This window comes from Phlebotomus argentipes, unplaced genomic scaffold (assembly GCF_947086385.1).
Source record: "Phlebotomus argentipes unplaced genomic scaffold, Phlebotomus argentipes genome assembly contig_15, whole genome shotgun sequence".
Lineage (NCBI taxonomy): Eukaryota > Metazoa > Arthropoda > Insecta > Diptera > Psychodidae > Phlebotomus > Phlebotomus argentipes.
In genome coordinates, this window is record NW_026776181.1 from 6,225,265 (window position 1) to 6,253,032 (window position 27,768).

General features: G+C 44.2%; 5 protein-coding genes across 5 annotated transcripts; 2 read left to right on the forward strand and 3 right to left on the reverse strand.

The window, feature by feature from the left end:
- Window positions 1-12,151: 12,151 nt before the first annotated feature.
- Window positions 12,152-14,084, reverse strand: LOC132262180 (polyprenol reductase-like). The gene is made up of 2 exons (XM_059761345.1): window positions 13,364-14,084; window positions 12,152-12,843 (listed from the first exon to the last, which is right to left on the reverse strand). Exons 1-2 carry the CDS (start codon window positions 13,710-13,712, stop codon window positions 12,263-12,265), a joined length of 930 nt encoding a protein of 309 aa, XP_059617328.1. The 5' UTR covers window positions 13,713-14,084; the 3' UTR covers window positions 12,152-12,262.
- Window positions 14,085-18,418: 4,334 nt separating this feature from the next.
- On the reverse strand, window positions 18,419-19,547 carry LOC132261464 (3-hydroxyacyl-CoA dehydrogenase type-2). The gene is made up of 3 exons (XM_059760292.1): window positions 19,425-19,547; window positions 19,176-19,340; window positions 18,419-19,109 (listed from the first exon to the last, which is right to left on the reverse strand). Exons 1-3 carry the CDS (start codon window positions 19,431-19,433, stop codon window positions 18,516-18,518), a joined length of 768 nt encoding a protein of 255 aa, XP_059616275.1. The 5' UTR covers window positions 19,434-19,547; the 3' UTR covers window positions 18,419-18,515.
- A 30-nt stretch (window positions 19,548-19,577) lies between these two features.
- Window positions 19,578-22,256, forward strand: LOC132261462 (cleavage and polyadenylation specificity factor 73). The gene is made up of 5 exons (XM_059760291.1): window positions 19,578-19,745; window positions 19,859-19,922; window positions 20,000-20,097; window positions 20,172-21,463; window positions 21,707-22,256. The coding sequence occupies exons 1-5, from the start codon at window positions 19,675-19,677 to the stop codon at window positions 22,243-22,245; spliced, it is 2,064 nt and encodes a 687-aa protein (XP_059616274.1). The 5' UTR covers window positions 19,578-19,674; the 3' UTR covers window positions 22,246-22,256.
- Window positions 22,257-22,523: 267 nt separating this feature from the next.
- Window positions 22,524-24,604, forward strand: LOC132263018 (monocarboxylate transporter 9). The gene is made up of 4 exons (XM_059762559.1): window positions 22,524-22,617; window positions 22,676-23,735; window positions 23,820-23,940; window positions 24,340-24,604. The coding sequence occupies exons 1-4, from the start codon at window positions 22,543-22,545 to the stop codon at window positions 24,593-24,595; spliced, it is 1,512 nt and encodes a 503-aa protein (XP_059618542.1). The 5' UTR covers window positions 22,524-22,542; the 3' UTR covers window positions 24,596-24,604.
- Window positions 24,605-24,606: 2 nt separating this feature from the next.
- On the reverse strand, window positions 24,607-27,707 carry LOC132263016 (cytochrome P450 4g15-like). The gene is made up of 4 exons (XM_059762556.1): window positions 27,387-27,707; window positions 25,850-26,303; window positions 25,362-25,795; window positions 24,607-25,303 (listed from the first exon to the last, which is right to left on the reverse strand). The coding sequence occupies exons 1-4, from the start codon at window positions 27,595-27,597 to the stop codon at window positions 24,720-24,722; spliced, it is 1,683 nt and encodes a 560-aa protein (XP_059618539.1). The 5' UTR covers window positions 27,598-27,707; the 3' UTR covers window positions 24,607-24,719.
- Between the last annotated feature and the right edge of the window lie 61 nt (window positions 27,708-27,768).

The following is a 27,768-nucleotide window of genomic DNA, read 5'->3' on the forward strand; positions in this document are numbered from 1 at the left end:
GTGGAGGCGCCCGGTGAGGCTATAAAATATGTAAAAGCTTCTTTTATTTCCCCAGTTCTATTTCAGACTCCATTTCATTTTGTGATTCTCAGTGTTTCACCTGTTCCACGTTTGTCATCCTCTGCCACCGTGTACAATGGCAATCTTCTCTATAGCCACGCTATTTTATTATATTGTGCCAGACAAAGACACTCCGATACACTACACTGAATATTTACAATAACACCCAATGTGGAAACTTTCCGCCCAAGATTAATTGCTGGGGATTTTAATATTCTTGTCGTGGAGAATGACACACAATTGTCTCGAGGAAAAATTGCCTCCCCCAAGAATTATTATGTTATACACCCCAGTTTAAGAATAGGATTTTATAGCGTGAGTCATTTAAAGCATGGAATCACATGCGATAAATTCAAGCTCATCCAGAATTAAAGTTTAGCGGATGAGGCATATTTATTGACTAAGCTAGAAGGATTCAGGTATCCAGCTAACGAACTTCAGCATTTTCTCTGTACTCTCCGTTTTTAGAAGAACTTCCACTCAGTGACTCTGGCTCTTCAACTTAATTTGTTTCGAAGCGGTCATCCAAGAAATTGAACTTTTCCTCTTTAGACTACGGATTAAAAAGTTTGTGCTGTGTAGGATGTGCACGAGATGCATATTGGAAAATGAAAACCCAATGAAAACTTTTTTACACTCGTTCCTCTTTGGGAAATCACGGGATTAAAAATCGTTCATCTGACTGACATACAAGCTTTTCCAGCACGGATAATAAAAATTTTTTTTTCCAACATTGATCGGTTCTGTGATACTAAATAGATTTAATTAATAGAGCAATTGGTGAAATCAAATATCATGACCTGAATTTGCACAAAAGCATTGGTGAAATTTTGGATTTTTTTTTCCTTTCCGCGCAAACTACGGTCTGATTTCTGAGAATCATGTTGCGCATAAAATCCAAGGGGGAGACATTATAGTCAAAAGTGGTGTACAGCTCAGGAGAAGTGCTTAAGAAGTGGAAGTGTTTCAATATTCGTAATATTTCTGTTTAGAGAGCGATTTCTAAACCAAAATTGATACATTTTTTCGATAAAAACTAGAATTTGTTTTCAAATAAATCATCAGAGTAATTTTCTAGGTTATGAGATTATTTAAAGTGAGATTTCTAAAAACCTAAACTGGAAACATCTTAATTTAGTGGCAGACTTAAGCATTTCCATAAATAATGATTGCGATTTTAGTTTTTAACTAGTAAAAAAGATTAAAATTGTACAAAATTGTGGTTCAGATTTGAATATTGTCCTTTTTTAGGGTTTTTCATTAAATTTTGAATTAAAATATTCAATTTTGGGCTTTAAAGAGAATTGCGACGATTAAAAATATAAAATTTGTATATTTTTAATGTTTTCAACAATCTTTTAAGGTTTTTTAATGTCGTTTTTTAGGTTATGATCAGAAAAAAAATCACGAAAAAACATCTAATCACAGAGAACTTTAAAATCTCTTATTAAAATTTACTAATTTACTAGTTGCTGGTTTATGAAGTGTGTGAAGTGTCAGGAAGTGGTGTACAAATTCTAACCATTTCATCCACCCTTGAAAAATTCCACTGTATATAGTTTTTTATTTGCACATTTAGCAATTTGGTCTGATTGGACGCTTTGTTGAAGAGCAAATAATTAATTTTTTCAGCTAAAATCGCCAATAATGGCAATTATATTGTCCTAAATAAAATACTCATCTTCCACATGGCAATTTGACTAAATACATGCCATCAAGCCTCCAACATGTCGAAGTTTCGAGTGAAATTATAATTACACCCATTACTGTAATGTTGAACACAGACTGGATAACAATACAAGAGGAATAATAATGACAAACTTTATACACAAGTTCGCGCGAATGACAAACACGGAAATGTGACATGAAAAATATTAAGGTACCTTCTTGGATTCCTCCACGGCATTTGCCACCCTCGAGGGCGAATTGAAGTTAAATTTCACTTATAGAGAAAATATATTTTCCACGCTGAATCTCGAGACTTGGCGAAATGTTTCTCCATGTTTGTGTGTAATGAGTGACGTGCACACTTCAGAATCTCCCAGCTTTGAAGGTAAAATATTCTCTGAAAACTTTTCCTCAACTCAAAACGGCCACTTTAAGCCTTGGAGGAATTAAATCGATAGCATTTTTCCCGTATTTTTTTTTCCGCCAAACTCCTTTCAAGACGAATGATGTAATGAGTTTTGTCATTCTATCTGTTTGCCCATGGAATACTTCTGGCCCGTCTGGGTCTAAACTCTCTGCAAATCTAATAAATCAAGGCACATTTCCTTATCTGTGACCATTCAGACCTTCTCAAAAAGTCCCTCTTGGCCTGTTTTTCCCGCCCCCGCGCCAACTTCACGTCATGTTTCAGCTGAGCGACTCCATAATGCGGTGGGAAAAGGTGTTCAGTGAGGAATGCAGCTAATCGCTCAGCACAGAAGGAAGCCTGCTCATCAAGCCATAATCGATATTATACACTGTGTGTGGTGCTGAATAAAAATAAATGAATTTTTACTATAAATAGCAAAATCAATTTATTCTCAGTGGCGGTAGAAAAAGTTGCGCCTCCACTTGAGAAATTCCATATTTGAAATGACATTCTTGCAGGGCGCGACAGTCATTCCGCTGGCGAAAGCTTAAAAAGCGCGCTATTAAAAGTCCTAACGGGAAAAGTTTCGCCGATTTTTTGCCTTTCTTGGTTATGTCGCGAAGTCACACTGCGAGGAAAGTTCATCAAATCCTTGTTATTGTGACGTGAATTCGGGAAGTTTACGTCGAAAGCGACAAAACATCAAATTAGGACATGCTATTAGTTGATACGAGATCCATAAAAGTTTCCAGAATTTCGCTCAAATTAAGATTTATCGCTGTGACATGAACTCAAGAGCCAGAAGAATCTATCTTGCGAGCATTTCTCATTTTACTGCGGCTAGAAAATGGTGAAATGTTGAAACACAAAGCATATTTCAGATGTAAACTGGTGAATTGGAAAGCACAGTGATGACTTTTTATGGTCATATTTGCAAGGAAAAGCCAGTATTTGCTTAACAATGCAAAGATTTGCACAAAAGAACAGCCTCACGAGGTGGTCTTTCACCTTGTTTCGCTATGCTAATTAGCGCAAGACGAGGAAATTGCCCCATTTTTTCCCACGCCGACCCGTCACCTCACTCTGGGGCGGGGAGGAAAATTAATCAGAAAGACTGAAAGAAAGCTCATCAGGAGGAATGAAGAGAGCTTTCCGCTGGTGAATAAATAAATAATTCCCCCTTCAGCGAATCAGTCGCTACTTTGCAATTTCAATTAAAGTTTCATGGCGCAGAACTTGCAAGTGTGCTGGGCGGATTTAAATCACAATTTGGCAAATATTTACCGACGCCAGAGGAGAAAGTGCTCCTATTTTGAGGAGGTGAAAGTCGAAGAGTCATCGCGACGACAGTAAAATATGTCTCTCCATGGGAAATTATTCGTCTTTTTGCCTGGGCGAACGTGTATTGTTCATCGCCCTAATATGTCAGTGTCACACTGGGTGGATCACTCCTTCGCATATGGAAAGCACACACATATATATGTATATATATAGTCCCATTTTCAAGAACGCGACGGGGAAAATATGGAAAAGTTTTGCAACTCTTGAAAATCTCAAAATGACACCTGCGGAGACTTTGAAATCTCTTTTCTGACTCTCAACAAGCAATTTTAATTCCATTTCTCCAACTGTACTTGAGAACCCGGAGCCAAACGTCTTCTACATCACCACCCCCTTAATTGATTGTCCAATTTCTCCCTCCGCAATTCAATTTCTCCACGGACGCGGAAGGAAGTGATTGTACGGCGAGGAAATCCGCTCATGTATCTTATAGCTCCTTCAACTTATGGATTTTCCCGTGTATGTTGTGTGTGTGTGTGGCATTCTTTGCGGCACAACACGGAGAAACCACCCGAGGAAAAATCATATTTCTCTCCCCCCCCGTGATGGAGACCTGAAGGAGTTGAGAGACCTATCATCCACCTGCAGAGCTCTGAACGCCTTACAGATGGCAGTCTGAAATATCACTAATAAATCGTGATGCAGAGAGAGAATGAAAGAGGAATAAATTGCGGTGTCTTTGGGTGGTAATATTTTGCCTCTGCCCCGGCATAAAATATTACCATGTCAAGTAAGATGAACGCTGCAACAGATAAATGGAAAATGCCAAAGTGTCATGTATGCAGGAAGTTTTTGCAGAAATTGCTTTGGCACGAGTCTTTGCCTATAATATGCGACATTTCCTTGACAATTTTCCAAAAATCCCAAACTTCACTTTCTCCGCCCGGATGTGATACTTAAATTCACAATTTAATACGTCGCTGAATATCTCTGCATCGGGTGCAAAAAATTCCCTGGTAATACAGAATGGCACAGAGTAATCACTTTTTCCACTGTTCTTCACTCATGACCACTTTAGCTTCTATCAAGGGGGAGATAAAGTGCCCTAATTTTATACACTGCTTCCAAATATGCCTGACAATTCTAGAACATAAAATTTGTACACAGTTTGCGCACTACTGCCTAAATTGAACTAAAGCTCTTAAGCTTCCATCTGATATTTTCTACAAGAATCCACTTAAAATCACTCTTTGGGCATCTTTTTCGGCCATAACCTGAAAATATTTGTTTGGAATCTTTCCAGATAACAAAATCATCTTCTATGAATTGTTAGTGAACTCAAAATTGCTAATTCCGAGTTGAAATTATGCAGAAAATTTTCTAAAACAATGTTTTCAAAGTCTAAATGATAATTTTTGAGGTTATGTTTAACTTTATCGCAATTTTCAGTGTTTCTTGGCATCAAAGATTCAGAATAGCAATGATTACTGCATGAAAATGCTTAATTCTGCCAATGAATAGCGATCTCTGCGACTTGAGCATAAGAATTGATGTGCTAGAATGGGGATTATTCGCTAAATCTGTCCGTAATTTGTGACATAACCTAGAAAAGGTTTTTTATAATTACTTTTAAGTAAAAATCGAAAGGAATCAGGAACTCAGGAAAGGAATGTTGTAAGTTTTCGAACTCTTCCACTTCCCAATACTTCCACTCAGCTGTACACCACTTCTGACCATATTATCTCCCCCTCGGCTTTTATTGTGTAACTTGGAAAATACTCTGCCAAAGTGCTCTTCTCGCTGTCTTTGGAAATTCCACGAAAATTGAGCATAATGTAGATACTTATATAGCTTGCAAGGCCATGCAAATTGTAATAAGCTTTTGCATCTCAAGTATTCATAGGAGTTTGGAATTCATACAAGAACAATGTCTCAAAAATCTACTAAATATTCATGTGTTTTACGACGACGGAAGAAAGAAATTGATTCACATAAAATTTAACAATGTCTCTGTCTCGTCGCACTTTAAATCCACTGAAAAGTCCATAAATTTTCATTGTTAAAATTGACAAAAAGCTTAAAGATAAATTCAGAACGTCTCAACAATTGACGTATGTTTTCTTCTGCATAATCTGGACGATCTTGAATCTTTTGCTAAGTCAACTCTATTTTATTTCATAAATATAGTTCGTTCCCACTCGCACAATGGAACTCCACCAGAATGGCATCGAGTTCTTTCAGTGTTCGACTTAATTCCTATCTCACCGCCGCCAATATCAGCGCCCTGCCGCCCTTTGTTCTGTCCATTCGTCACGCCACGCCGCACTATAAATAATGTAAAAGAGTGGATAGCGAAGAAAGCCGCGGATATCGCCGCTCATGCGGCTTTATATAACTTCCTGCACATTTTCGAGGTGAGAAATATAGGCCAGCACGAAAAGGGGCAACTCGTGATGGATGTGGAGACGCCGCGCTGAATGTCAGTCGCTGATGAAGTCGTGCCTTCGAGCAGGATCCGCCTAGGCTGTGTGTGTGTGTGCAGAAAGCCGAACTCCTGAACCTATATCATGATTTGTGGCGTGCGAAAAACCCTTCAAATGGGCACGTTGCTCTCCTTCGCCATGAATTTAAATTGATTTGTCGTGTTTTGGGCACAGCGCGTCATTAGAAATTCCTCCCCATCAGCGATGTTGTGCTCAAGTGTCTCCTGTTCCGGCTTTCACTTTGACCTATATTTCACATTGACATCTATGTGTATCCTCTGCTGATTTCCAATATACCACCCAAAAAAGTCTCCTTCCACCCACATTTCCCTTTTGCCACTCCGACCTCAAGTGTGAAGTCTCATTACTTTGAATTTAGGTAAACAGCAATAAAAGCGTCTTCCCGAGAAAATATTTGCGGTCAAGTGCGTTAATATTTCTGCGGTAATTTTCCTCGGAAAATGCCATAAATTTCAATACCCATATCACAATTCATCTTTGCCGAGTGTCAGCGAATGTAAAGGGTTGCGAAAGTCAAGTCTCCTGTCGTCAGACATCAAAGTGAATCCAACTCCGGTATTTTGTCATTTCAATCGATATCTCGTTGCCACACACAAATTTTATTTATTTTCATTTTTGCCCTACCAAGAGCCATTAAAAGTCTCGATGATTTATTGAAATACCCCGGCGAAATGGGAAACTTTTTTTTTTTCTTCCGCCAACGCCAGAAAAGCGCCAGTTTAGAGACACCCCCAAATGTTTAGATATATATCGATCTGGCTCGAGGCATTGTGGCTTTGGTGTGTTTAAAATTCCGTCATTTCGTGTAATCTGACAACTTATCTCCGTGTGTGCTTGGGAGAGAAAATTGCCTTTGCCAGGTCAAACAATTACCTGGGCGGAGAGAATTTTCCGCGAGAATATCGAGCAGCTTTTCACCACAATATGCGCCCCCAAAGACGGTAAGGATTATTTAGCAATTCGTCTTTAATTAAAATGCAAATGGACACCGTAATAACTATCCCACCGCCCGAGGATTAGGTCTTCACCTTATTATCTCATATATTTAAATAAGCCCACCCAATTGCCTAATTGCTTTAGAGGGCTCTCAAGACACTCTCTCTCTCTCTCTTCGCGTGGAAAAATTTATATGGTGACAAAATCTCAACACTGTGTGGCGCAATTTTTGCAAGATAAACAGCTCCTGATGACACTTAATTAATAAATTCACGGCAGAATAGCACGTCCTTCCGCCGAGCCACCCTTCCAGCAAATACTCTCCTTTATGATAATATCCCAGCCTCAATCTCATCTGGCTGGGCGAAAAGCGGGTTAATTGCGATCAGCCGAAACTTTGCTCATGCACCACTGTGGCTGGTGGAGTGCTAAATAATTTTCCCCGATAGTAAATAAAGGGCGAGGCGCACAAGAGGCGGCGGAAGGCCATCAAGGTGGAATTTTAATGGAACGGATATTGTTCCGGCTCAATCTCGTTTCGTGTGTATTCATGGCGAGGCTTGCAGTCCAGTGGCAGCTTTCGCACAATTGTGCAACAGCCGAAGGAGTTATAGCTCCTGATCAATTGAAATATTGAGCACTGGATGTGGGGAGATTCTTGAATTGTCAACACTAAATTGAATCCCATTAGAAATGCAAGAGGAAATATTGATTTTGCAAACTGGACATTCGCAAATGCACTGGACTTGGATATTCAAATTGCTATTCTCAGATATCATATTGACTTTCTCCCTATCATTCTAATTTAAGCACGTTCTGACAGCATTCATCTAATGGCATTTTCCAATCTTTAGACAGTGTGTAAATTCTGTCATATTGATGGGAAAATCATTGTCAAGAATTTGCTCAATTAATGGATCAATTCCGACTAAAACTGAGTGTTAGAAATGTGTCATTTCAGTCTTATAGTAAAATACTCTTTGTTATTCGGGGTTATAGCAATTGTGTTAAAAGTTTAGCAATTTCACCACATGTGTTAAAAGGAGATTTGCAATTTGTACTGCCTGAATGAGTTATTTTAAAATGATAGATCAGAAGCTCCAAATGTGTGTTTATGGTTCTAATTTTCAAACATGAATGCGAAAGATAATACTAAATTCTCTTTATCACGATTTTGTTTGCTTGAATTTTAATAATTTAGTCAAATTTTACAATTATACTTCTCTAACGCAATGTGAAATGGCTTAAGACTCTCTAACACTGTTTTAGCGGGAATAGCAAGGGCTGTTTGTCCCCTATTCATTTGCGGAATGCTTAACATTTCTCAGTTTTAGTGCGGATTGATCAATTATAGGCGAGCATTCGGCCAAGTTTGACATCTTTGACCCTCGAATTCTTCCCAAACGGAGATGCAGCAGAGCGACAGCGAGCAAATAGTGTGGCTCGAATAGTGAACCACACATGCGGCATGAGCGAAGCTGTGGATTTGGCGATGAGCGCGAGTGTTGAAGCAACAGCCGAAATTGCAGCGCCGTGTGTGTCCCGTAAAGGATGATATAGGCCCCATATGGGGCATCAACGGAGCTGCGAGAACCCATCAGACGCGTCGTGTTTACGTGCGAAGAGTCCCACGAGAATTTTCCAGCCTCTGAGCAAATTGCCAAAACCAGCCGCAAACGAGAATGAATGCCGCACTTCTTTTCATCTTGGCGGTGAAACAATGAATAAGAATGAAATCCACGCTGCCTCCCATTGATGAATACCAATGCCAAGTTGAGAGTTCATACATATGTACATTGCAGATGAAAAAAAGAGCGAATATATGTAGCTGACGCCCTTTCTTGTTTTTCCGCTGAATGGCGCTTCCGATAGACACGCGATGGATGAAATTTAGGACAAAATGGGATGCGAAATGGTTTGAGATATCATCATCAGCCTAAAAATTGACTTTAGTGAATTTTTAAAAGAAATTTTATAGCTATAAAAGTCCGGAGTTTCTGCCAGAGGCCACTTTTAGGAGTTGCTCCCCAAAGAGAGGACCTCCATAAAAGCCTGACGTCGTAAAACGACTTTTTATTAGGTTCTCCAATCTTACTGCCGCTTGATCGAAAGGTCAATTAATAGTCACTCCATCATCAGTATCGATATTCATGAAATGCACACCAAACACACGAGGAAGATATAAATTTGAGGACGTTTCCAAGAGAAATTCTGGCTCTCTGCCAGACATTTCATAAATCTCCATGTTCTTAAAAGGTGCAAGTTTCTCCGCTTTATTTCACAGCACGCCCAATTCTCGAGGCCACTTTGCATCGCGCAATCCCAGAAGAAAGTGCCTCTCTATCTCTCACACTGAATGTATCAGGTAATTGAACACAGAGCATTGAATGGAATCCAAATATTTGTTTGCTGACGTTTTTGTTCGAAGCGCTTGTGGCATTGCATCAATGTAAGCTCTTCCCTTTGCCGGAGGATTCAGAATTCATCACAAATCCTTCGGTGGTTGAGTCTAATTGATTTGGTGTGACGATGCCATTTGTTTCCAATGCTTCCAGTACTGTTTCATCAGCAATTCAGCAACATCAGCACTCCTTGCTTTGAAATATTGGGCAATTAGCGCCACAAATTGCCCACAATCCAGGCCTCAAGTCGAGTAAATACATCGACGCACTGCGAAAGATCTCTTCACACACTTTCCCGAAGTCCAACATAATCCAATTTGAGGGCAGAAAAATATCCAGGCGCTCTGATGTGCATTGATTGGACGCGTGAGAGTCAAGCCATCTCAACGGAGCTCCTCTTGTGTTACTTCGCTGTCGGTCCAGAAATAGATTCTCCCATGACACCCAAATCCTCATTCTCTCCACCGCAACTGCCAACGATGTGCTGATTCTCTACGGTTTCGCCCCGACTTCCAGTCGAAAATCCATATACGCATACATTCTTTTGTATATAACCGGCAAACTTTAGCTTCTTATCACGCCAAAGAAGTTTAGACAGTGTTTCTTAGGGGTTTTTGCTATAGTCTTCATTATAAGGCTGACACAGTGGAGAACTCATGAATATTAAATTAAACTAAATGGCCTGAACAGTGAGAATTCCTTGCACTCAAACCGAAACAACTCTTCAACACATAACTTTCAATTGCATTGAATGTATTTAAGCGAAAGTGTTATTGCTTAGACAATAAATATTATTTTAATATACTTTTATGGCTTTTGTATGGAAATAAGTTTTTGTATAATTGAATTCGGTTATGCTTTTAAAACTCAGCAGAGAAATATGCTTAGAAATACTGAAACTAATGGTAGAAAATAGGAGAAATTAAATAATAACGTCAATAATAAGAACACATAAAACTATTAAACAGGGGAAAATTATTTATTGAAACATGATTTTAAAGCAAATATTTAAGGAAAATCCAGGGAAAAGTCACTCATGATTTCAGACTATAAACTTTGAAGTTATTAAATCACTTTTTGTATTTTTGTGGATTTTATTTAGTATGGGAAAACAACAAAAAGAGAAAAAAAAATGTCAAAAAATTTGTCATAAGTTGGAATCGAACTAATAATTTTTGAACTTGATCAGCTGATAACGAAATAATGGTTTTCTATTGTGAAATCTCAGTCTAGCTTTCAAATTTCCTTCTCTTCTGGCAAGGATCACGTTAGAAAGTCACAGAGTGTTAGAATCCGTGAGAAAACAGAGAAAAGAATGAGAAAAATTCGATATGATTAGCGTCCCCCACGCCAACTTTGTTGCCCTCTGGCGGCCATATGTGCATTAAATAATTAAATATTTAAGTTTGTCTTGAAAAATGATCATATTTTGGTTATTTTTATTCAAATTTTAATTATTATCATTCTTTGAAAATCGGTTTGTGACTTTCTTTCGGAGGAAAGTGTTCTGCAATTCCTGTTCAAGCTTTGTAGGTCAAAAATATGTGTTATAAAGGAAAATGCAATTGAATCGTATTGAGTGAAAATTCAATTTTCAGCTCATCTTCCCCGCTAAGTGGTGACTTTGGAAATTTAGCGAATATCTCAGTGATGGTGTAGAGAATCTCAAGGTTTTCCCATCTCTGGCGCCCATCAATTTTCAGTCGATGTCGAGCATCATTGTCACATACGATGAGCGTCACCTTCTCACGCCAATCGACGTCACACTGACTGGGATGATGTTCAGTGCCTCTCCCGTGGACCTTGTTATGTTTCGACGTCATCGTGAGCTCACTTTTTGCTGCTGTGCGCTCCCGGCGTCCCCCTTCCCCGGCACCATTTGAATATGCGCCCTGGATCGCCCGCACCCGCGCCGCGCCGCCCCCGCGCCCAGCGCAGCGCCCCAGCATCCGCCTCGCTCAGACGCCCGCGCCGCGGCGGCGAGCAACAACTGGGGCTGCCGGCGCTCTCGCTCGCACACCGCTCGCCTGGTCAGAGGGAAAGTTCTTTGTTTCGCGCGTGTAAAGAATTAGTGCTATTATGGCTCTTTTTTCGACCATGCCCCGCACCATCCATCGTCATAACAACACCATCCCGCGGGACAGCAAGAGAAATAGCCGAGAACATTTCACCCGTGAAGGCGCCTCGCAAGGAAGACAATTTCAAAAATTCATGTCATTTGCCATGCTATTTGTCCGCGCTCTCTCCCGCCCAGCTTCCGCCCCGGCGATGCACACGGGCGAGAAAGGGCTGAAACAAGATGAAATTGAATCAAATGGAGTGTCCTTTCAGTACTTCAACCCTGCACAGCTCCCAATCCTGTCCCGGCCATGAATTTAATAAAGCTTTCAAGAGTAATGATGACTTCGTATCATCTCTGCGCGAGAGTCTTTCATCTTCGACACCGCCAAGAGGGTGACAAAGAGAAATATGATTCCGCAATTGTCACCCGAAAGGCGTGAAAATTGTGTGCGAATAGAAGTGATTTATGGCTGTTCATGCATCGCTGCAAAACTACATGAAAAATTATAATTAATCTTTCCAGGTCATTTTTCACATGGAAATTTGCCACTCAGAAAATTGGTTGTAATTGCACATGGCAATTAAAATATTGTGCAAATTGAAAAATAATGTACCATAATTTGCATCACACCTAAATTTGTATGATGTTAAAAATATCAAAAGAGCCCCAAATATTATATCAAGGCAATTTGTGGACAAAGCTTTTTGTCATAAAATATATTTTCACCATTATAATGCAATGAAACCTCATTTTTACGCCATCGGGCAAGTGTTTTGTGTCACAAAGTGCTAAAGCAATTTTCAATGGAGGCTTTAACATATTCAAATCATTGTGAATGGAGCAGATGTGTAAGATTTTCAGCATTTATTTAATGCATAACACAGTGAATTCCACATAAATGCTCGGAAATAGTTGACGGAAGTTTCTGCAGACTGTGAGGTCAGAGGAGATACGGAATGAGAGCCGCTCGACGAGGAGGGTAGTTGGGAAAGTTCTTGCAATACCACAGGTGTGTTTCGTAAGCCATTGTTACTTGATTGGCCGCCACAAGGGCGAGGACGGCCAGCCAGGAGGAGTTCCTGCACACGATGCCGAAGATGGCGAGGTAAATGAGGCACTCGAAGAGCATATGCGGCGACGAGACCATCTCGAAGAAGCCCCCAGTGGGCAGAAAGTGACCCTCCGAAGTCACCTTGCCACTTCTGTTCCGCCTCAGATTGGCTAGGATGCCGTGGGAGCGGAACTGGTGGTACGAAGCGAAGGCGAAGACGAGGAAGCAGATAAGCAGGCGCCACGAGAAGTCCTGCAAACGGAGCTCAATGCTGCTTCCGGAGACAAATCCTTGACCCCGGCACAGGAGCAGAGCTATCACGCCGAAATAGTAGACGAAGGATGTGAAATACTGGATCAGGTTCATTGTTGCCTTCTTGGAGAACACTTGAGTGAAGTGAGTCTCGAAGAGCCGCACGAGGATGTGAATGTACATCAAGATAAGCGCCGCACAGGTCTCCAAGGAGGTGGCTGGAAGAATTACGAGATTATCACGATTAGGAGCCTGTCAACAGGTTGGTTTAACTATAAGCATTGCGAATCCAAACAATATCAATCCGGAAAATAAATATAACTTCCATTGATTTCCGCTTATATCGCTGAGAAAACTCTTTAGTCACTCGAAAAGTTATATTTAGCCCAATAAATAAACTTGGGAATCGATGTACTTATGTTGTCATAAATTCAATGGAGACTGGAGAGTCACTGTGAGGATCGGGAGAACATTAAGGGGTTCACCGTATAATCCTATATATTGACATGAATTTTAAAAATACATCCTCAATATATATCTTCTCCTTTGCTTCTTCTATTTGTGCTTGGCAAACCAAGTGCATTTCACCGAGAATTTCCTTCTCTTCTCTCTTGTGAAAATATTTATTTTGCTGCACATGTTATTTCATATGAGTTTTCTCTTCTGCTCAATGGCAAATATAGGCAGATAAATTTGTGTGTTGGCACATTTTCGCAATAAAAGCTCACTGGAACTCACTTTGCACGGTTCTCTGACTTCCGCAAACGCTGTCGAGGAAGCCAATGAAGCGAGCGGAAACTCGTCCGCTGGCCAGTCCTTCGCCAGTCACGAGGACGACGAGAGAGCTCCAGATGGCGGCGAAGAGATAAAAGTGGCGAAACCAGGCCTTGGGGACGAGCAGCAGGGCGGCCAGACCACCCCTGGTCGGCTCGTCACCCGAGATTTTGCCATAGAAGAGCACGCGGCGCACGAAGGGCGGCAAGAAGCTGTGCAGGACGTTGATGAGCAGACCCAGGATGACGTAGGAGAGCGCCAAGAGCCAGAAAATCGCTTCCACGGTATTTATCGGGGAATTCACAGGTGTCATGTTTGGCACTCTTTCCACCTGCCGCACGCCTGATTAAGCTCACTTCACCACCGCGCGCCAGACACTAAACTCGCTTCTCACGTCGTTTCCACCGCGTTCGGGGGCTTCTGAGACACTTCGCCAGGTCAGAGTAAGTGGCTGAGATGGCATTTTATCGGCGACGGACAATTTGTCACCCTTCGAGTGGCTCGAGTGATTCTCTTGATAGCGCAAGTAGCTTTTTGGCGATAGATTTACAATTTCACACTGAACATCTGGCCGAAGAATTCCGCAGAGAAATGAGAAATTCCCTCCTCAATCTTCACTCATTTTGGCTTTGTGTATCTTTACTGATTGCGACGTGAGAAAATGTGAGTGATAGGAAAGTCTGAGAATAAGTCAACTGATAAGAATTACAGTCAGACGCAGAGCTGTTGAGAAAGTCTGACGTTCAATTCAAGGGGAGGATAAGATGTCTTAGATCTGTACACCTTTCCAAATGTGCCTCACAATTCTAAATTTCATTGATTCTCAAATTATAAACAATTTCTTAAGCTTCCATTTGATATTTAACCTGAAAATATTATAGTTTGGAAGCTTTCCAGATTACAAAATCGTCTTCTATGATTTGCCAATGAACTCAAAATTGCTACTTTCGAGTTGAAATTGTGCAGAAAGTTCTCTAAATCAACATTTTTCAAGTCTAAATTACAATTTTTGAGGTTATGTGTAAGTCTATCGCAATTTGCACTGTTTTTTGGCATCAAAGAATTAAAATATTACTTAAAAATGCTTAATTCTGCCAATAAATTGCGATCACTGCGATTTGAGCATAAGAATTGATGTGCTAGAATGAGAATTATTCTCTAAATCTGTTCGTGATTTGTTACATAACTTAGAAAAAGGATTATTATAATTGTTATTTCTGTGTAAAAAAAACGAAAGGAATCCAAAGAATCGAGAATTTTTGTCACTTTTCAATGGAATTTCAGACACTTCCACTTCTTAAAACTCTGACTCTGACTGTAATATCTCCCCCTTGATTCGCAATTTCATTTAAGATTTTCTCTTCTAATTCCAGACACACATAAAAGGATTGCAGGACAAAACATTTGCTTTTCACATCTGCCAGCGCGATTCTTTAATGCATTTTCTCGTTTCTCCACCGAACCGTGATTCCATACAATGGCCGGCATAGGTAATTCCCATTTTCCCCAATTGCCAGAGTTTTTCATCGTGTACGACATTTAATTACTCGCCCCACAAGCGAGGGAGTCTCTTTGCATGTTCCCCGCGGGGGAACAAGGGCGACTTTCGCCATCGGTGGCATTCGGACTGTGCACAAACCGGATGACTCTCCACAGGTTTCCCTGGGAAAGCGCAGAAAGTTTGGTGAATTGCTGTAATTAAATGCCATGACCTCTTCTTCTCCGGGGTGGATTTTCGTTGGCTGTGCCGTGAGAAGTGTGGCGATGATTAAAAATTGATCATCTGACGGGTAATTCAGCCTTGGAGCTCATTATTTCCCAATTAGTCCAATTCATGCACTCTCAAATCCACTCTTCCAACGCCATGCAACTCTTGGTGATCCTCTGGGCTGTCCGTGGAGCGTCAAAGGCTGCCCGTAATTCGATTAGGGCACTCCTGAGTGATGGCCCCCGGCTTCCCGTCCATTATTAATAGTATTGTCAGGGGTCTATTTGGGTGATTTATGGAATAATAAAATATGCATCGGGGCTTCGGTGGCGAAACAGGGGGCGGAAATGGCGAATCCACACCGGGTCTTTAATCTTCAAGTCGACCAGATTAAATTTGCCTCCCGACATCCTCATGAGATGGAATTCTGAAGCCGTGGCAGGTCGAAATTCCCAGCATTTCATCGCACACACTTCACACGAATTCGAATTTAAATTAATTTGAATGCATTATAAAGTTTCCTCAGGATCTTTTTTGACAATTTCCGGCACATTTTCTCCCCCACTCTCTTTTCCCCCCCCCCTTCCACCAGCGGACTTTTAATGCTATATCTGACGAAATCAATACCCACACGAGCTTTAGCCTCTGAAAGCTCAACTCTTTGATGCTGCTCTCCATTCGCTGCAAAGCTTCAAAGTTAGTGACTTTGTTTAATATTTATTCACCTACTTGCAATGCTCCTCGGCAAGTGATAAGCTTCTGAAAGTTTGCTTTTTAAACTTTCCTAGCAAATTATCACTTTAACTGCAAGTGCATAATGAGAGAGCTCGCAATAAGCATGTGAATTTGAAGAGAGTTATTCCATCAGTACAGAAGTGTTCAGAGCACAAACAAGAAGCTTCTTTTATGGTCTCGGAATGAATGATATTAATTTGCTGTGGAGAATTAAGGAAAATCAAGAGGAAAATGCTCGAAAAGCTTACAAATCTCAGCTGAGAGGAAAAGGAGAAAAATTGGACTAGAATTTAGTCAATTTTGGCAAATATCCAAGAATAATCATGTTGAAAACCTTGTTGAAAATCGAATACGAAGATTTTCGTGGTGATTTTAAACGGAAAAGACCAAAATCAAGTCTGTTCGGCTTCAATTTATTTTATTCTGAAGAAAGTGAACTACAAATAAGTATTTTAGCATGATTTCAAGTCTAGCCCAGATTTTAAAAATATACCAAAAAATATCCTTTTTCGGGCTAGAAAACAATTATGATTTTTTATTCCTTGAATTCCCTTCTAATACTTAAGCAAATTCAAAATTCCTTCAGTATTAATTCAAAATTGTTTCAGTCTTAGAATAAGTAATTTTTCGCTAAGGAAATTCCTTTTTTTCACGAGAAAGTTTAAGAATTATGTAGATAATTCTTTGTTTTTAGACAAAAAGTGCAGAAAAACATCTTTTTTCTAGTCTGAACCAAAGTAAAGTCAATTTTCTCCATGAATCCATTAATTTACGAAGAAATATAAGAATAATTACACCATGATAATCAAAAAGGACTTGAAATTAGGTTGATTCAGGCTAATTTCAAGACTTTTTCGCGAAATTATTTTGAAGAATATTAATTTCTTGGTCCAAGAATACTACTTTACTGAGTGTTGTCAGAAATGCTGGCGTGCTGATAGTAATTCTCTTGAACAATCAGTGAATGGGATCTTAAAGCCAAGCAGAATTTCGAATTTTCAGGCAGAAGACGTGCAGCAAAATAAACTATTGATTTTCCCCGGAAGCATTTGCGGTCTCTGTAATTAATGAGATCTCGAGGCACGTCCGAGAGTTGTGTTCTAATGCAGAAATAATACATCTCCTCGCTGTTGGCCAGCTTCTGAGCAACAAACACTCGCACTCGGGGCAACAAGACGCGCCGTTTCAGAGGAATTTTTGTGAGTGCGATTTTTCACCTTTGCGAAACACGCTCATCCGCATGCAAAATGCCCGTCCGGACATTTCACTGTGGCAGCATTTTGTCTCCGGGGCGCCTCATGGGAAATTCATCCCCAACGAGAGTGTCTCGAGCACGTCTTGTGGACTGAAATTCACCCCGGAAGACAGTGATTAAATTTTCATCCCTCGCCGAGGGGCGGAAGACGGTGTTTGCAGAGCGAAGAAAGTGCCTCAGAGGCTGCAAGAGAGGAATATTGCACTGCACTTTTTCATTAGACGCGTGTGGAAAATCTCTGCACACATTTTCTCATTAAGTCCTTGTTTATGCTTTGCCTATTGAGCCTCTGGAGCCCCTGCCGTTCACCTAATGTTCTAATGCTTTGCATTTTAGAAGCACTTCTGGCATTTTTCATGCCATTTCCACCACGATTGATGCACTTTACCCAACGGCTGCAGGCTTTTCTCCGCTTTTATTGCAGCTCATCTGTAAATTATGGCGCTCTTGTTTCCTCAACCAAACTATACTCACGAGAGAAGAATCCAGTTGGATGTTGAATGCGATGTTCTGCGAGAATAACAAGAGCGCTGCTCATATTGAGCGTGGCGCTTTGTAATATGAAAGTTCCTATGCGGAAGATTGCAACGTGTTATTAATTATTTTCTCCATTGTAGAAGGTTTTTACAAGCACTTCCCGAAAATATTACCCAGTTTTATGGTTCAGATTTGCCACAAATGACTGACTTTTTCGTCTTATTTTTCATACACTTGCGTCAGAATATGCAATCAAGTTTTTATCTTAACACAAGATCTCTTAGAAAAAGGTTTTATGTCAGTGAAAAATAGCTATTTGGAGCGATTTCCACTCAAATAGGAACACATGTTAGTCTGGGAATCGCTTCAATTCTTGGTTTTGTACTTTAAAAATCAATTATTACGCCTAGAATTCTATTAAGAGAATTCTTGTAAAATCTATGCAACTCTGTAGTTGATCATAAAGCTCTTCAAATTAATAAACCCCTAAATTTGGCACAAAAACTTAATACTTGAAGATTAAATCCAGTTGTTTTGTGAAAATTAATGCACCAAATTTCAATCTGATCTGATAATTCGATGGTATTGCTTATAATACTTATTTAAAGTGCATTTCACCGGATTTATTTTAATGGGAGTTCATTTAATTTCGATTAAATCCTATATCATTTAATGATTATTGCGCGAATGATCCGAATGTATTGAAATTTGTGCAATTTTGCATTGCAAAATTGAATATGAGAACAAAGAACGCACGACGGAAAATGTAGAATTCTATTGGAATTTGATGTTTTAATTAAAATCCGTGGCGTCATTAATGTAAAGAGAGCGAAGAGAACGCATGTTTTTAAAGAATTGCAGCAACTTTAATTAGACATAAAAATCCCTTCCAATGATATCGAATAAATGCACTTTCTGGTCCTTTCGAGGCTCCTTCGGCTCTAGGGCATCATCCTGAGGGCGCCGTCCAGGCGGATCGTCTCGCCGTTGAGCAGCGGATTGTCCACGATGCTCTCCACGAGCTGCGCGTACTCGCTCGGGTTGCCCAGGCGCTGCGGAAAGGGCACGGTCTTGGCCAGGAAGGCGCGCACCTTCTCCGGCAGCGCCTGCAGCATCGGCGTGTCGAAGAGCCCGGGCGCGATGGTCACCACGCGGATGCCGTGCGTGCTGAGGTCGCGCGCGATGGGCAGCGTCATGCCCACGACGGCGCCCTTCGAGGCCGAGTACGCGGCCTGGCCGATCTGGCCGTCGTACGCCGCCACGGACGCCGTGTTGACGATGACGCCGCGCTGGCCGTCGGCGTTGGGCTCGTTGTCACCCATCAGGCCCGCCGACAGGCGGATCACATTGAACGTGCCCACGGTGTTGACCGTGAGAACGCGCGCGAAGTCGGCCAGCTGGTGCGGAATTTTCTTGTTGAAGTTGTACGTCTTGAACGCCACCGCCGTTCCGGCGCAGTTCACAGACACATCGAGTCTGCCGAACTTCTCCTTAGCCACTGACAAGGCCTTCGTCACGTCCGCCTCGGAAGTGACCTGGAAAAGAAGCGCGCATTTGAGGATGAAAAGCTTCCGGAAACCTCAGAAATCAGATGATTTTACATCAACAGGCACGAAGACAACGTTGTTCCCCAATCCTTTGGCCACATCCTCGCCCTTCGACGTGCCGAGATCACAGAGAACCACTCTGGCACCGGAATTGGCGAATCTCTCCACCGTCGCCCGGCCCAATCCGGAAGCACCTCCAGTCACGAGAGCAACAGCGTTCTGAGGAAGAAAGACAGCAATGATTTCGCATCACTAAAGGGAATTTGCATCTTTACTATATGAGAAATTGATTGACAAACTCACCTTGAACATTGTGGACCGGCGAAATGAGAAAAAATGAAAGTTTTTATATAACCAAAATGTTCACCTTTGCCCTCCGGAAGCCCTCAGAATGCCGACAGCGCCTCATGCGAATATGAAAACCAACTAATACGCAAAGTGCATCTATTCAAACACTGACGGCGCTGATGTCGCCTCAGTCGCGCCGGGCTTGACAAGTGAAGAACAAGATTTGATTTGTTTACAGTGGTTTTCTTAGAGTTTTTCCACGAAAATGGCTGGAAAACGGAAAGCAGACGCTCCCATTCCTGCCGAAGAGAATGATTTGCTGCTCATAAAGCCTCTGTAAGTGTTGAATCAACAAAAAATGGTTTAATTAATGACCGAAAACTGCATTGATTGATTGGGAATGTTTGCACATGTTTTTCACTGATTTCCCTCATTTTCCCACCTTTCAGGGGTGCTGGTCAGGAAGTGGGCAGATCCTGCATCATGCTGGAGTTTAAGGGGAAGAAAATTATGGTAAATAGTAGTGATTTCCCTTCCTTTTTGTTCATAACCTCAATTTGATTCCCGGAATCTGTTTTTCTCTTCCTCAGCTTGATTGTGGGATTCATCCGGGACTGAGCGGCATGGATGCTCTTCCTTTCGTGGATTTAATAGAGCCCGAAGAGGTGGATTTGCTCTTCATTTCGCAGTAAGTCGAGAGAAAACATGAAAGTGACCAGAAGTCACTGTCAGGACAGCTGAAAAGTCTTTGATTCTTTCCAGTTTTCATCTGGATCACTGCGGAGCTCTGCCGTGGTTCCTGCAGAAGACCTCCTTCAAGGGCCGCTGCTTCATGACGCACGCCACGAAGGCCATTTATCGCTGGATGCTGTCGGATTACATCAAAGTCAGCAACATTTCCACCGAGCAGATGCTCTACACGGAGGCGGATTTGGAGGCGAGCATGGAGAAGATCGAGACGATCAACTTCCACGAGGAGAGAGACGTGCTGGGCGTGAGATTCTGGGCCTACAACGCTGGACACGTGCTGGGCGCGGCGATGTTCATGATTGAGATTGCCGGCGTGAAGATTCTCTACACTGGCGACTTCTCGCGCCAGGAGGATCGCCACCTGATGGCCGCCGAGATTCCCACAATGCGCCCAGACGTGCTGATCACGGAGTCCACGTACGGGACGCACATTCACGAGAAGCGGGAGGATCGCGAGACGCGCTTCACGTCGCTCGTGCAGAAGATCGTGACGCAGGGCGGAAGATGTCTGATTCCGGTGTTTGCGCTGGGCAGAGCGCAGGAACTGCTGCTGATTCTCGACGAGTACTGGAGCCAGAATCCCGAATTGCAGGACATCCCCATCTACTACGCCTCGTCGCTGGCCAAGAAGTGCATGGCTGTGTATCAGACGTACATCAATGCGATGAACGACAAGATCCGGCGGCAGATCGCCGTGAACAATCCCTTCGTCTTCCGCCACATCTCCAATCTCAAGGGCATCGACCACTTCGAGGACATCGGGCCGTGCGTCGTGATGGCGTCGCCGGGCATGATGCAGAGCGGCCTGTCGCGCGAGCTGTTCGAGAACTGGTGCACAGACGCCAAGAACGGCGTCATCATTGCCGGCTACTGCGTCGAGGGCACGCTGGCGAAGACAATCCTGTCGGAGCCGGAGGAAATCGTGACGATGTCCGGCCAGAAGCTGCCGCTCAACATGTCCGTGGACTACATTTCGTTCTCCGCGCACACGGACTACCAGCAGACCAGCGAGTTCATTCGGCTGCTGAAGCCCAGGCACGTTGTGCTGGTGCACGGCGAGCAGAACGAGATGAGCCGGCTGAAGTCGGCGCTGCAGCGGGAATACGAGGCGGAGCAGAACACTCTCATCTCCTTCTACAATCCGAGGAACACGCACACGGTGGAGCTGCATTTCAAGGGCGAGAAGACGGCCAAAGTCATGGGCACGCTGGCCGTGAAGCGTCCGGACGCGGATCAGAAGCTGAGCGGCGTGCTGGTGAAGAGAGACTTCAAGTATCACATCCTGGCGGCGTCCGATCTCTCAAGTGAGTCATGGCAGAAGAATTCAGGCATTTCAAGGCATTCTATTGAATGGAGCTCATTCCGTTCGTCATTTTGATCATCTCAGAGAGACATTTTACTCATTTTCTCAGTTCCTTTGGCGTGAATCGGGCTAAATCCTGTCAGATCCTAGAAATAAGGGCCAAAAAAAGGGTCATAACTTTTCAATTATGTAATAGAACCAGAGTTATGGCCAAACTCACCCATAATTTCCCTCAATTTCCCAGAATACTCCGACATGAGCATGTCTGTGGTGACACAGAAGCAGAGTCTCCTGTGGTCGGGCACGCTCAGCACGCTGAAGCTCCTGCTGGAGAGGATCGGCGGTCCGGGAAGCGTTGAGGCGACGGACACGGACAAGAAGTACCGCATCTTCAGCTGCATCGACGTGCAGCTGGAGGGAAAGGTGATCATCATGGAGTGGCAGGCGACGCCGGTGAACGACATGTTCGCCGACACTGTCCTGGCCACGCTGCTGCAGTCTGACTTGTGCGGCACGACGATCAAGGGCACGTCGGGGCACAAGGGCGACCGGACGCACTTCAAGGAGTGCCTCGTGGAGACGCTGCAGGACATGTTCGGCGAGAAGTCGGTGCCCAAGATGATCCGCGGCGACGAGTTCCAGGTCAGCGTGGGCGGGAAGAAGGCGAACGTGGATCTGGAGAAGCTGGAGGTGTCCTGTCCGGAGGACGAGCAGATGGCGCGGATGATCCACACGGCGGTGCAGAAGCTGTATCAATCTCTGGTCCTCGGACCGACTAATTGAATTAAACACAGTGGCTCTCAAGACACAGTGGCTTTATCTCTGCCTTATCACGGCATCTCCGATACGCAAATTATGTTAGACAAACACTGTCAATGCATGTGGGATGCGATGAGATTTATCTGCAATTGCCGGGCGGAATCTCGCGCGGGAGTGGTGGGTTTTATGGATTTATTACCGTCACCTGTTGCTTCTCAGTAATCTCGACGTGTTTGCCGAGAGATCTGAGGCTGGAGGCTCCTCTCCTGGCTGCTCTTCAGTGGCAGATGCTGCGTCGAGGCGATCGCAAGTGTGCAAAGCATGGCCAAGTACAGGAAAGTGACTCCCGAGGGAGGATGGGGATATATTGTGGGCTTGGGATTGGCAGCGTCTCTCGTAAGTATCTCGTGATGCACCGGGAGAATCAATACTCGAATGCTGCCTTTGCTCTCAGATGTGCGCTTTGGGGACTTTGCCGTCGTTTGGACTCATGTTTGGTGACTTCCTGAAGGATTTGGGTGAGGAAACGAGTGCGATCGCCCTGATCACGAGCTGCTTCTTCAGCTCCTTCAGCATCGCTGGACTCTTCACAAACACTCTCTTCAAGAAGTACTCAGTGCGGAAGATCGCTCTGGCCGGGGCTTTTCTCTACGTCATCGGGAGTGTGATGGTGATCTTCGTGACGACAGTCACTCAGCTGCTCGTCTCCTTTTCGGTGGTTCAAGGCATCGGCTTCGGCCTGATCATTCCATCGGCGTACACGACATTCAATCTCTACTTCAAGGAGAAGCGAGTGTTCATCATGAGCATCGCGCAGACGCTGATCGGCCTGGGATCGATGATCTATCCGATCGTCATTCAGTGGCTGATGGACAACTACGGCTTCCGCGGCTGCATGGCGATCATGGCGGCGCTCAACGGGCATGCAATTGTGGGGATGCTCGTGATGCATCCCGTGGAGTGGCACATGAGGAAGGTGAAGGTGGAGGACAGCGAGGCTGAGGGTGCGAGAGACTACAAGATCCCCCGCAAGGGCGGTCACGAGGATGAGGACGTGACGGTGGAGAAGCTGCTGACGAAGACGCCCGTGCAGCAGATCAAGGATGAGGAGGAGAAGGTGAAATCGCGGCGCGCCTCGAGCATTCCCAGTCTGGGCAACTGGACGGGGCCGATTGTGATCAGTGACGCGTCGGAGAGGGACAAGCGGCCCGCCGGGAAGTGGCAAGTGCTCGTGGACTTCCTCGATCTCACGCTCATGACTGATCTTACGTACGTGAACATCGTGCTGGGCATCTCGTTCGCCCTGTTCTCCGACAACACCTTCTTCGCCGTGCTGCCGATGTACCTGTTCGAGCTGAACTTCTCCAAGCAAGACGCGGCCAAGATCATCGCCATCGGCGCCGCGGCGGACTTGATCTCCAGGACTTTTCTCGCCCTCGCGAGCACGTGCATCAAGGTGAAGTCGCGCTACGTGTACATGGCCGGCGCGGCGTTCACGGTTGCCGCGCGATTCGGTGAGTGCGGATTACAATGCAAATCCATGCGCACTTCGCGTGTGTGTACTTTGGGATAATTGCGTGGATCTTCCCAAATTGCAGCTCACCTTTGTGTGTTCGACTTCAATGGCATGGCGTTTATCATTGGCATCATGGGATTTCTCCGGACGTGGATTCACGTCACACTTCCACTGGTCTTTGCTGAGCATCTGCCGCAGGAAAGGTATGATCATAAATACAATCGGAACTTCAGCATGCCTTTAAAGTTTGAACTGCTGCCCTCTGGCGGCAGTATGTGGAGAATAAATAATAATCACAGAGTTAAAGGTCTGAAATCACGAGTGATTCTCCCCTCGGGTGAGATTATTGGACAAATTCCTTCGCTTCAAGATCGCAGATTATCCCGACGAAGTGACATTTTTCTCAGTTATCTCGCGGTGCAAACATGTGGTAGTCTTTTAGATTAAGAGCAGAAAAATAGACTTAATCGGAATGCTAATATTTGAGTCGGGGTTTAGCAAGTGAAAACAAGTTTTATTCTTTTATCTCTGTGAAGTTAAACAGGCACCCAAATTCGCCACTGATGTAATCTTCGAGGCACTCAATTGTGTTTCTCTTCCAGATTTCCCTCTGGCTATGGACTGTTTATGGCCATTTCTGGCTTCATTGGCTTCGTCGTGGGTCCGATCAGTGGCTACATTCGCGACGCCACGCGCAGCTACCCGATCTTCTTCCACAGTCTCAATCTCTGCATGGCTCTCTGCGCCGTTCCCTGGATCCTCGAAGTGCTCTACCTCAAGTTCCTGCGCCGGAAGCCGGCGGACGTGCCCTCGGTCACGGTGATCGAGATGGAGGAGCGGCCGGTGAATGGTAACTAAAGTGCATGGAATAGATTTTGGCCACTTTGGGCGCTCAAGTTGCATATTTATTTAACTGTTAGAACACTCATTATACAAAAAGAGAGGGTTGGGGTTGTACACTAACTGCCAGTTCCGAGGGTGTCTACATGACCTTCTCCTTGCGGCGCGGCTCCAGGGAGAGCCTGAAGCCGTCCGCTCGCTTCAGGATGATGTCCGCCTGCAGCTTGAAGTCCTTCTCCGTGAGGTCGGAGTTGATCTTGTAGGCGCGCAGGACAGTGGAGAGCAGGACCTTCAGCTTCAGCATGGCGTACTTGCGGCCCACGCAACTCCGGGGCCCCGCCGAGAAGGGGATGAAGCTGTAGTAGTGGCGGTTCTGCGTGTGCTCGGGGAGGAAGTTGTCGGGGTTGAAGACCTCGGGATTGGGGTAAATGTCGCCGCGACGGTGGAGCTTGAATGTCCCGATCACGACTGTGCAGCCCGCCGGCAGGACGTAGTTGTCGGTGTTGAGCTTCACGTCCTGCTGGATCTTCCGCGCGATCAGCGGCACTGGCGGATACAGCCTGAGGGACTCCATGATCACGCGCTCCAGGTACTTCATCTCGAGGGTGTCGGCGAAAGTGCAGGGTCGGTCGGATTCCCCGAAGATGCCCTTCAGCTCCGCATAGACGCGCTCCTGCACGTCCTGGTGGGATCCCATGAGGCACAGAACGAAGCTCGAGCCGGCAGCTGCGGAAGAGGGCAGAGATTGAAGCCTTCTCTCGCGCAGGAGTGAAGATAGACTCACCTGTTGTGTCGTGTCCTTCGAACATGATCGTGTCCACTTGCTGCTTGATGTCCTCGTCGGAGAAGTTCGAAGCGCCTCCTCTGGCGGTCTCGATCATCAAGTCGAGGAAGGCGAGCCGGCGTTTCTCTCCAATGTCGTTCTCGTCGATCTCATCGAGATCATCCCTGAGTCCTTTCTCCGTTCCACTGCTCCTCTTCACCTCTGGCTGACTGTATGTGTCATTGGCGATGATCTCGTTGAGCGAAGGCGACGGCAGGACGCCCTTCTTCAGGTTGTCATCGTAGATCTGAGTCTTCTTCTTGATCACCTTCTTCGTGAGACCGTGGATGACACTGAGCAGCTTCTCCTGTTCCAGCCTCAGCCTGGACCAGTTGAAGATTGTGTCGAAGCGGAGGTAGAACTTCATGTGACGCGCATGCAGGATGTCGCACATTCTGAAAGGACGACAAATCAACATCTTTGCTGCTCTGAATCCACACTATCGTTACTTCATAACCGCCATGGCGTAGTTGAAGCCTTCGTTGCCCTTTCTGGTCCTCTCTGTGCCCATTGCCGTCTCCAGCAGGATATCTACAGTCACGGCGCTCATGTAGTCGTGAACGTCGAACATCTTCTTGCCCACTTCCTCGCGCATCTTCTCCACCACAGCCAAACTATTGCTATTGAAGGTGCTAACGAACGTCTTCAGCACGTTCTGATGGAAGGCCGGAGCGATGATCTTGCGATGACTTCGCCACTTCTCGCCGGAACTGATCAGGAGTCCGTCGCCGAGCCACGGCTTGAAGAAGCGATACTCATCAGACTTGTCCAAGTGCACTTGGCTGTTGAGGATGATCTCAATGTCGGCGGGATGTGTGAGAAAGACTACAAGACTATTGCCCAGGAAGGCGCGGATCACATTGCCGAATCCGTTGCTCAGTTCCAGGACAAATTCGAAGATTTCTACAGAGAGAAAGACAAGGATTTCTTTAGTTCAATCTGATCCACATTTGTGGGAAATGAACCATTTTAAAATCAATTAATTTAACATTCATTGTCACATTTTGAACCATTTTCGCATATTTGCAAATTCACCCCGCATTTGTGGCCGTGAGGTTTGCGACTGTGACCTCGGCATTTGCATAACGGCCACGGCTTTATTCTCGAGTCTGAGAAAAGTCGTTTTAGTGCAGAAAAGCAAGTCTCCGTGAGAGAAATCATGTCCACTGATTTTTTGTGAGAAATCACATCGATCTGTGGCATGAATTCGATTGATTCATACAAATTTACTGCCTTCAGAACACTAAATAGGAAAATCGAGTTGTGCATTACGAAATGTTACATAAGAATATTGCGCTTTGTGGAATTTATTCAGCAATAAAGAAGCTAGAAAGGTAAATGCACTAGCCAAGTATCCTTCGAAACATCCGCAATCTATCCAAATTATACTATTACAAATCATTTTCTCTCTATTCATCTGAGAATATGAGCCAATCGGAGTAAATCAGTCATCTTAAGTTAACTTACTTACTTAGATGGCTTAAACGTCCCATTGAGGGACGTTTTACGGTGGGAGATTGTCAGTTTACCGACCAACCATAAGTGATTCTAAAGTCCACCTTTATGAACTGAGTGTAAAAAACAGTAAAACGTATGTTTCATCTAGAATTTGCACTCTGCTGAATTTAAACACACAACTGTAGCATCGGGACAGCCGTGTATTCAAATTCGCGTTAAATCTTGATTTTGATTCAACGAGGCTGACATGTTGGAGGAGGATTTTGCCGGCGGAGCAACAATAAGAAAGCAAAGATGGAATAAAGACAAAGTTGCCAGAAAATAGAGTGTTTTAATAGGTGAATTACCACAGACTGAGCTATGTTAAATCGTCAAGGATCAAGCATGGATTCAGGTATATGTCTATGGCAAGAAAAAGCGTCACCCAACTAGCTTTAAAGTTTTGATCATCTGAGAAATAATTAGTCCATATTGGTCTATATCAGTCTTACGAGGCTTTGCGAAATTTGGGACTTGAACTCTCTATACCTGAATGATTCTTCCCGACCAGGATGTGGGCGTTGCCCACGAAGGGCAGCGTCGGCGGCCCGGGCAGCGCGTTGCCCATCTTGGCGATCCTGCGGCTCTGCTGCCACATGTACACGAGCAAGAGGGAGAGCGTTGTGGCGATGAGTGGCAGCATCAGTGGCGAGAAGAAGGCCAGACGGCCCTCCACCATTGACTCCGACTCCACAGACATTTTCACGCAGTTTTGGGGTGTCTAATCACTACACGCGGGCGAAGTGTTATCACATCACAGCACAAGAAGGATTCGCGGCGCGATTTGGCGGAGGAGAGGCGCACTCAACTGAGGTGATTCCACGAAAATCGACTCCTTTTATACTGATGGGCCGCAATTCTAATTGAATGC

Coding starts and splice junctions, on each gene's coding strand:
- LOC132262180 (XM_059761345.1), bottom strand. CDS start 13,712: ATGACACCTGTGAATTCCCCGATAAATACCGTGGAAGCGATTTTCTGG. Junction 12,844..13,363: donor AAGTCAGAGAACCGTGCAAA/GTGAGTTCCAGT, acceptor TAATTCTTCCAG/CCACCTCCTTGGAGACCTGT.
- LOC132261464 (XM_059760292.1), bottom strand. Junction 19,110..19,175: donor TTGTCTTCGTGCCTGTTGAT/GTAAAATCATCT, acceptor CTTCTTTTCCAG/GTCACTTCCGAGGCGGACGT.
- LOC132261462 (XM_059760291.1), top strand. CDS start 19,675: ATGGCTGGAAAACGGAAAGCAGACGCTCCCATTCCTGCCGAAGAGAAT. Junction 19,746..19,858: donor TTGCTGCTCATAAAGCCTCT/GTAAGTGTTGAA, acceptor CCCACCTTTCAG/GGGTGCTGGTCAGGAAGTGG. Junction 21,464..21,706: donor GGCGGCGTCCGATCTCTCAA/GTGAGTCATGGC, acceptor TCAATTTCCCAG/AATACTCCGACATGAGCATG.
- LOC132263018 (XM_059762559.1), top strand. CDS start 22,543: ATGGCCAAGTACAGGAAAGTGACTCCCGAGGGAGGATGGGGATATATT. Junction 22,618..22,675: donor TGGGATTGGCAGCGTCTCTC/GTAAGTATCTCG, acceptor CTTTGCTCTCAG/ATGTGCGCTTTGGGGACTTT. Junction 23,941..24,339: donor GAGCATCTGCCGCAGGAAAG/GTATGATCATAA, acceptor TTTCTCTTCCAG/ATTTCCCTCTGGCTATGGAC.
- LOC132263016 (XM_059762556.1), bottom strand. CDS start 27,597: ATGTCTGTGGAGTCGGAGTCAATGGTGGAGGGCCGTCTGGCCTTCTTC. Junction 26,304..27,386: donor GGTCGGGAAGAATCATTCAG/GTATAGAGAGTT, acceptor TTCTCTCTGTAG/AAATCTTCGAATTTGTCCTG. Junction 25,304..25,361: donor CGAAGGACACGACACAACAG/GTGAGTCTATCT, acceptor CCTCTTCCGCAG/CTGCCGGCTCGAGCTTCGTT.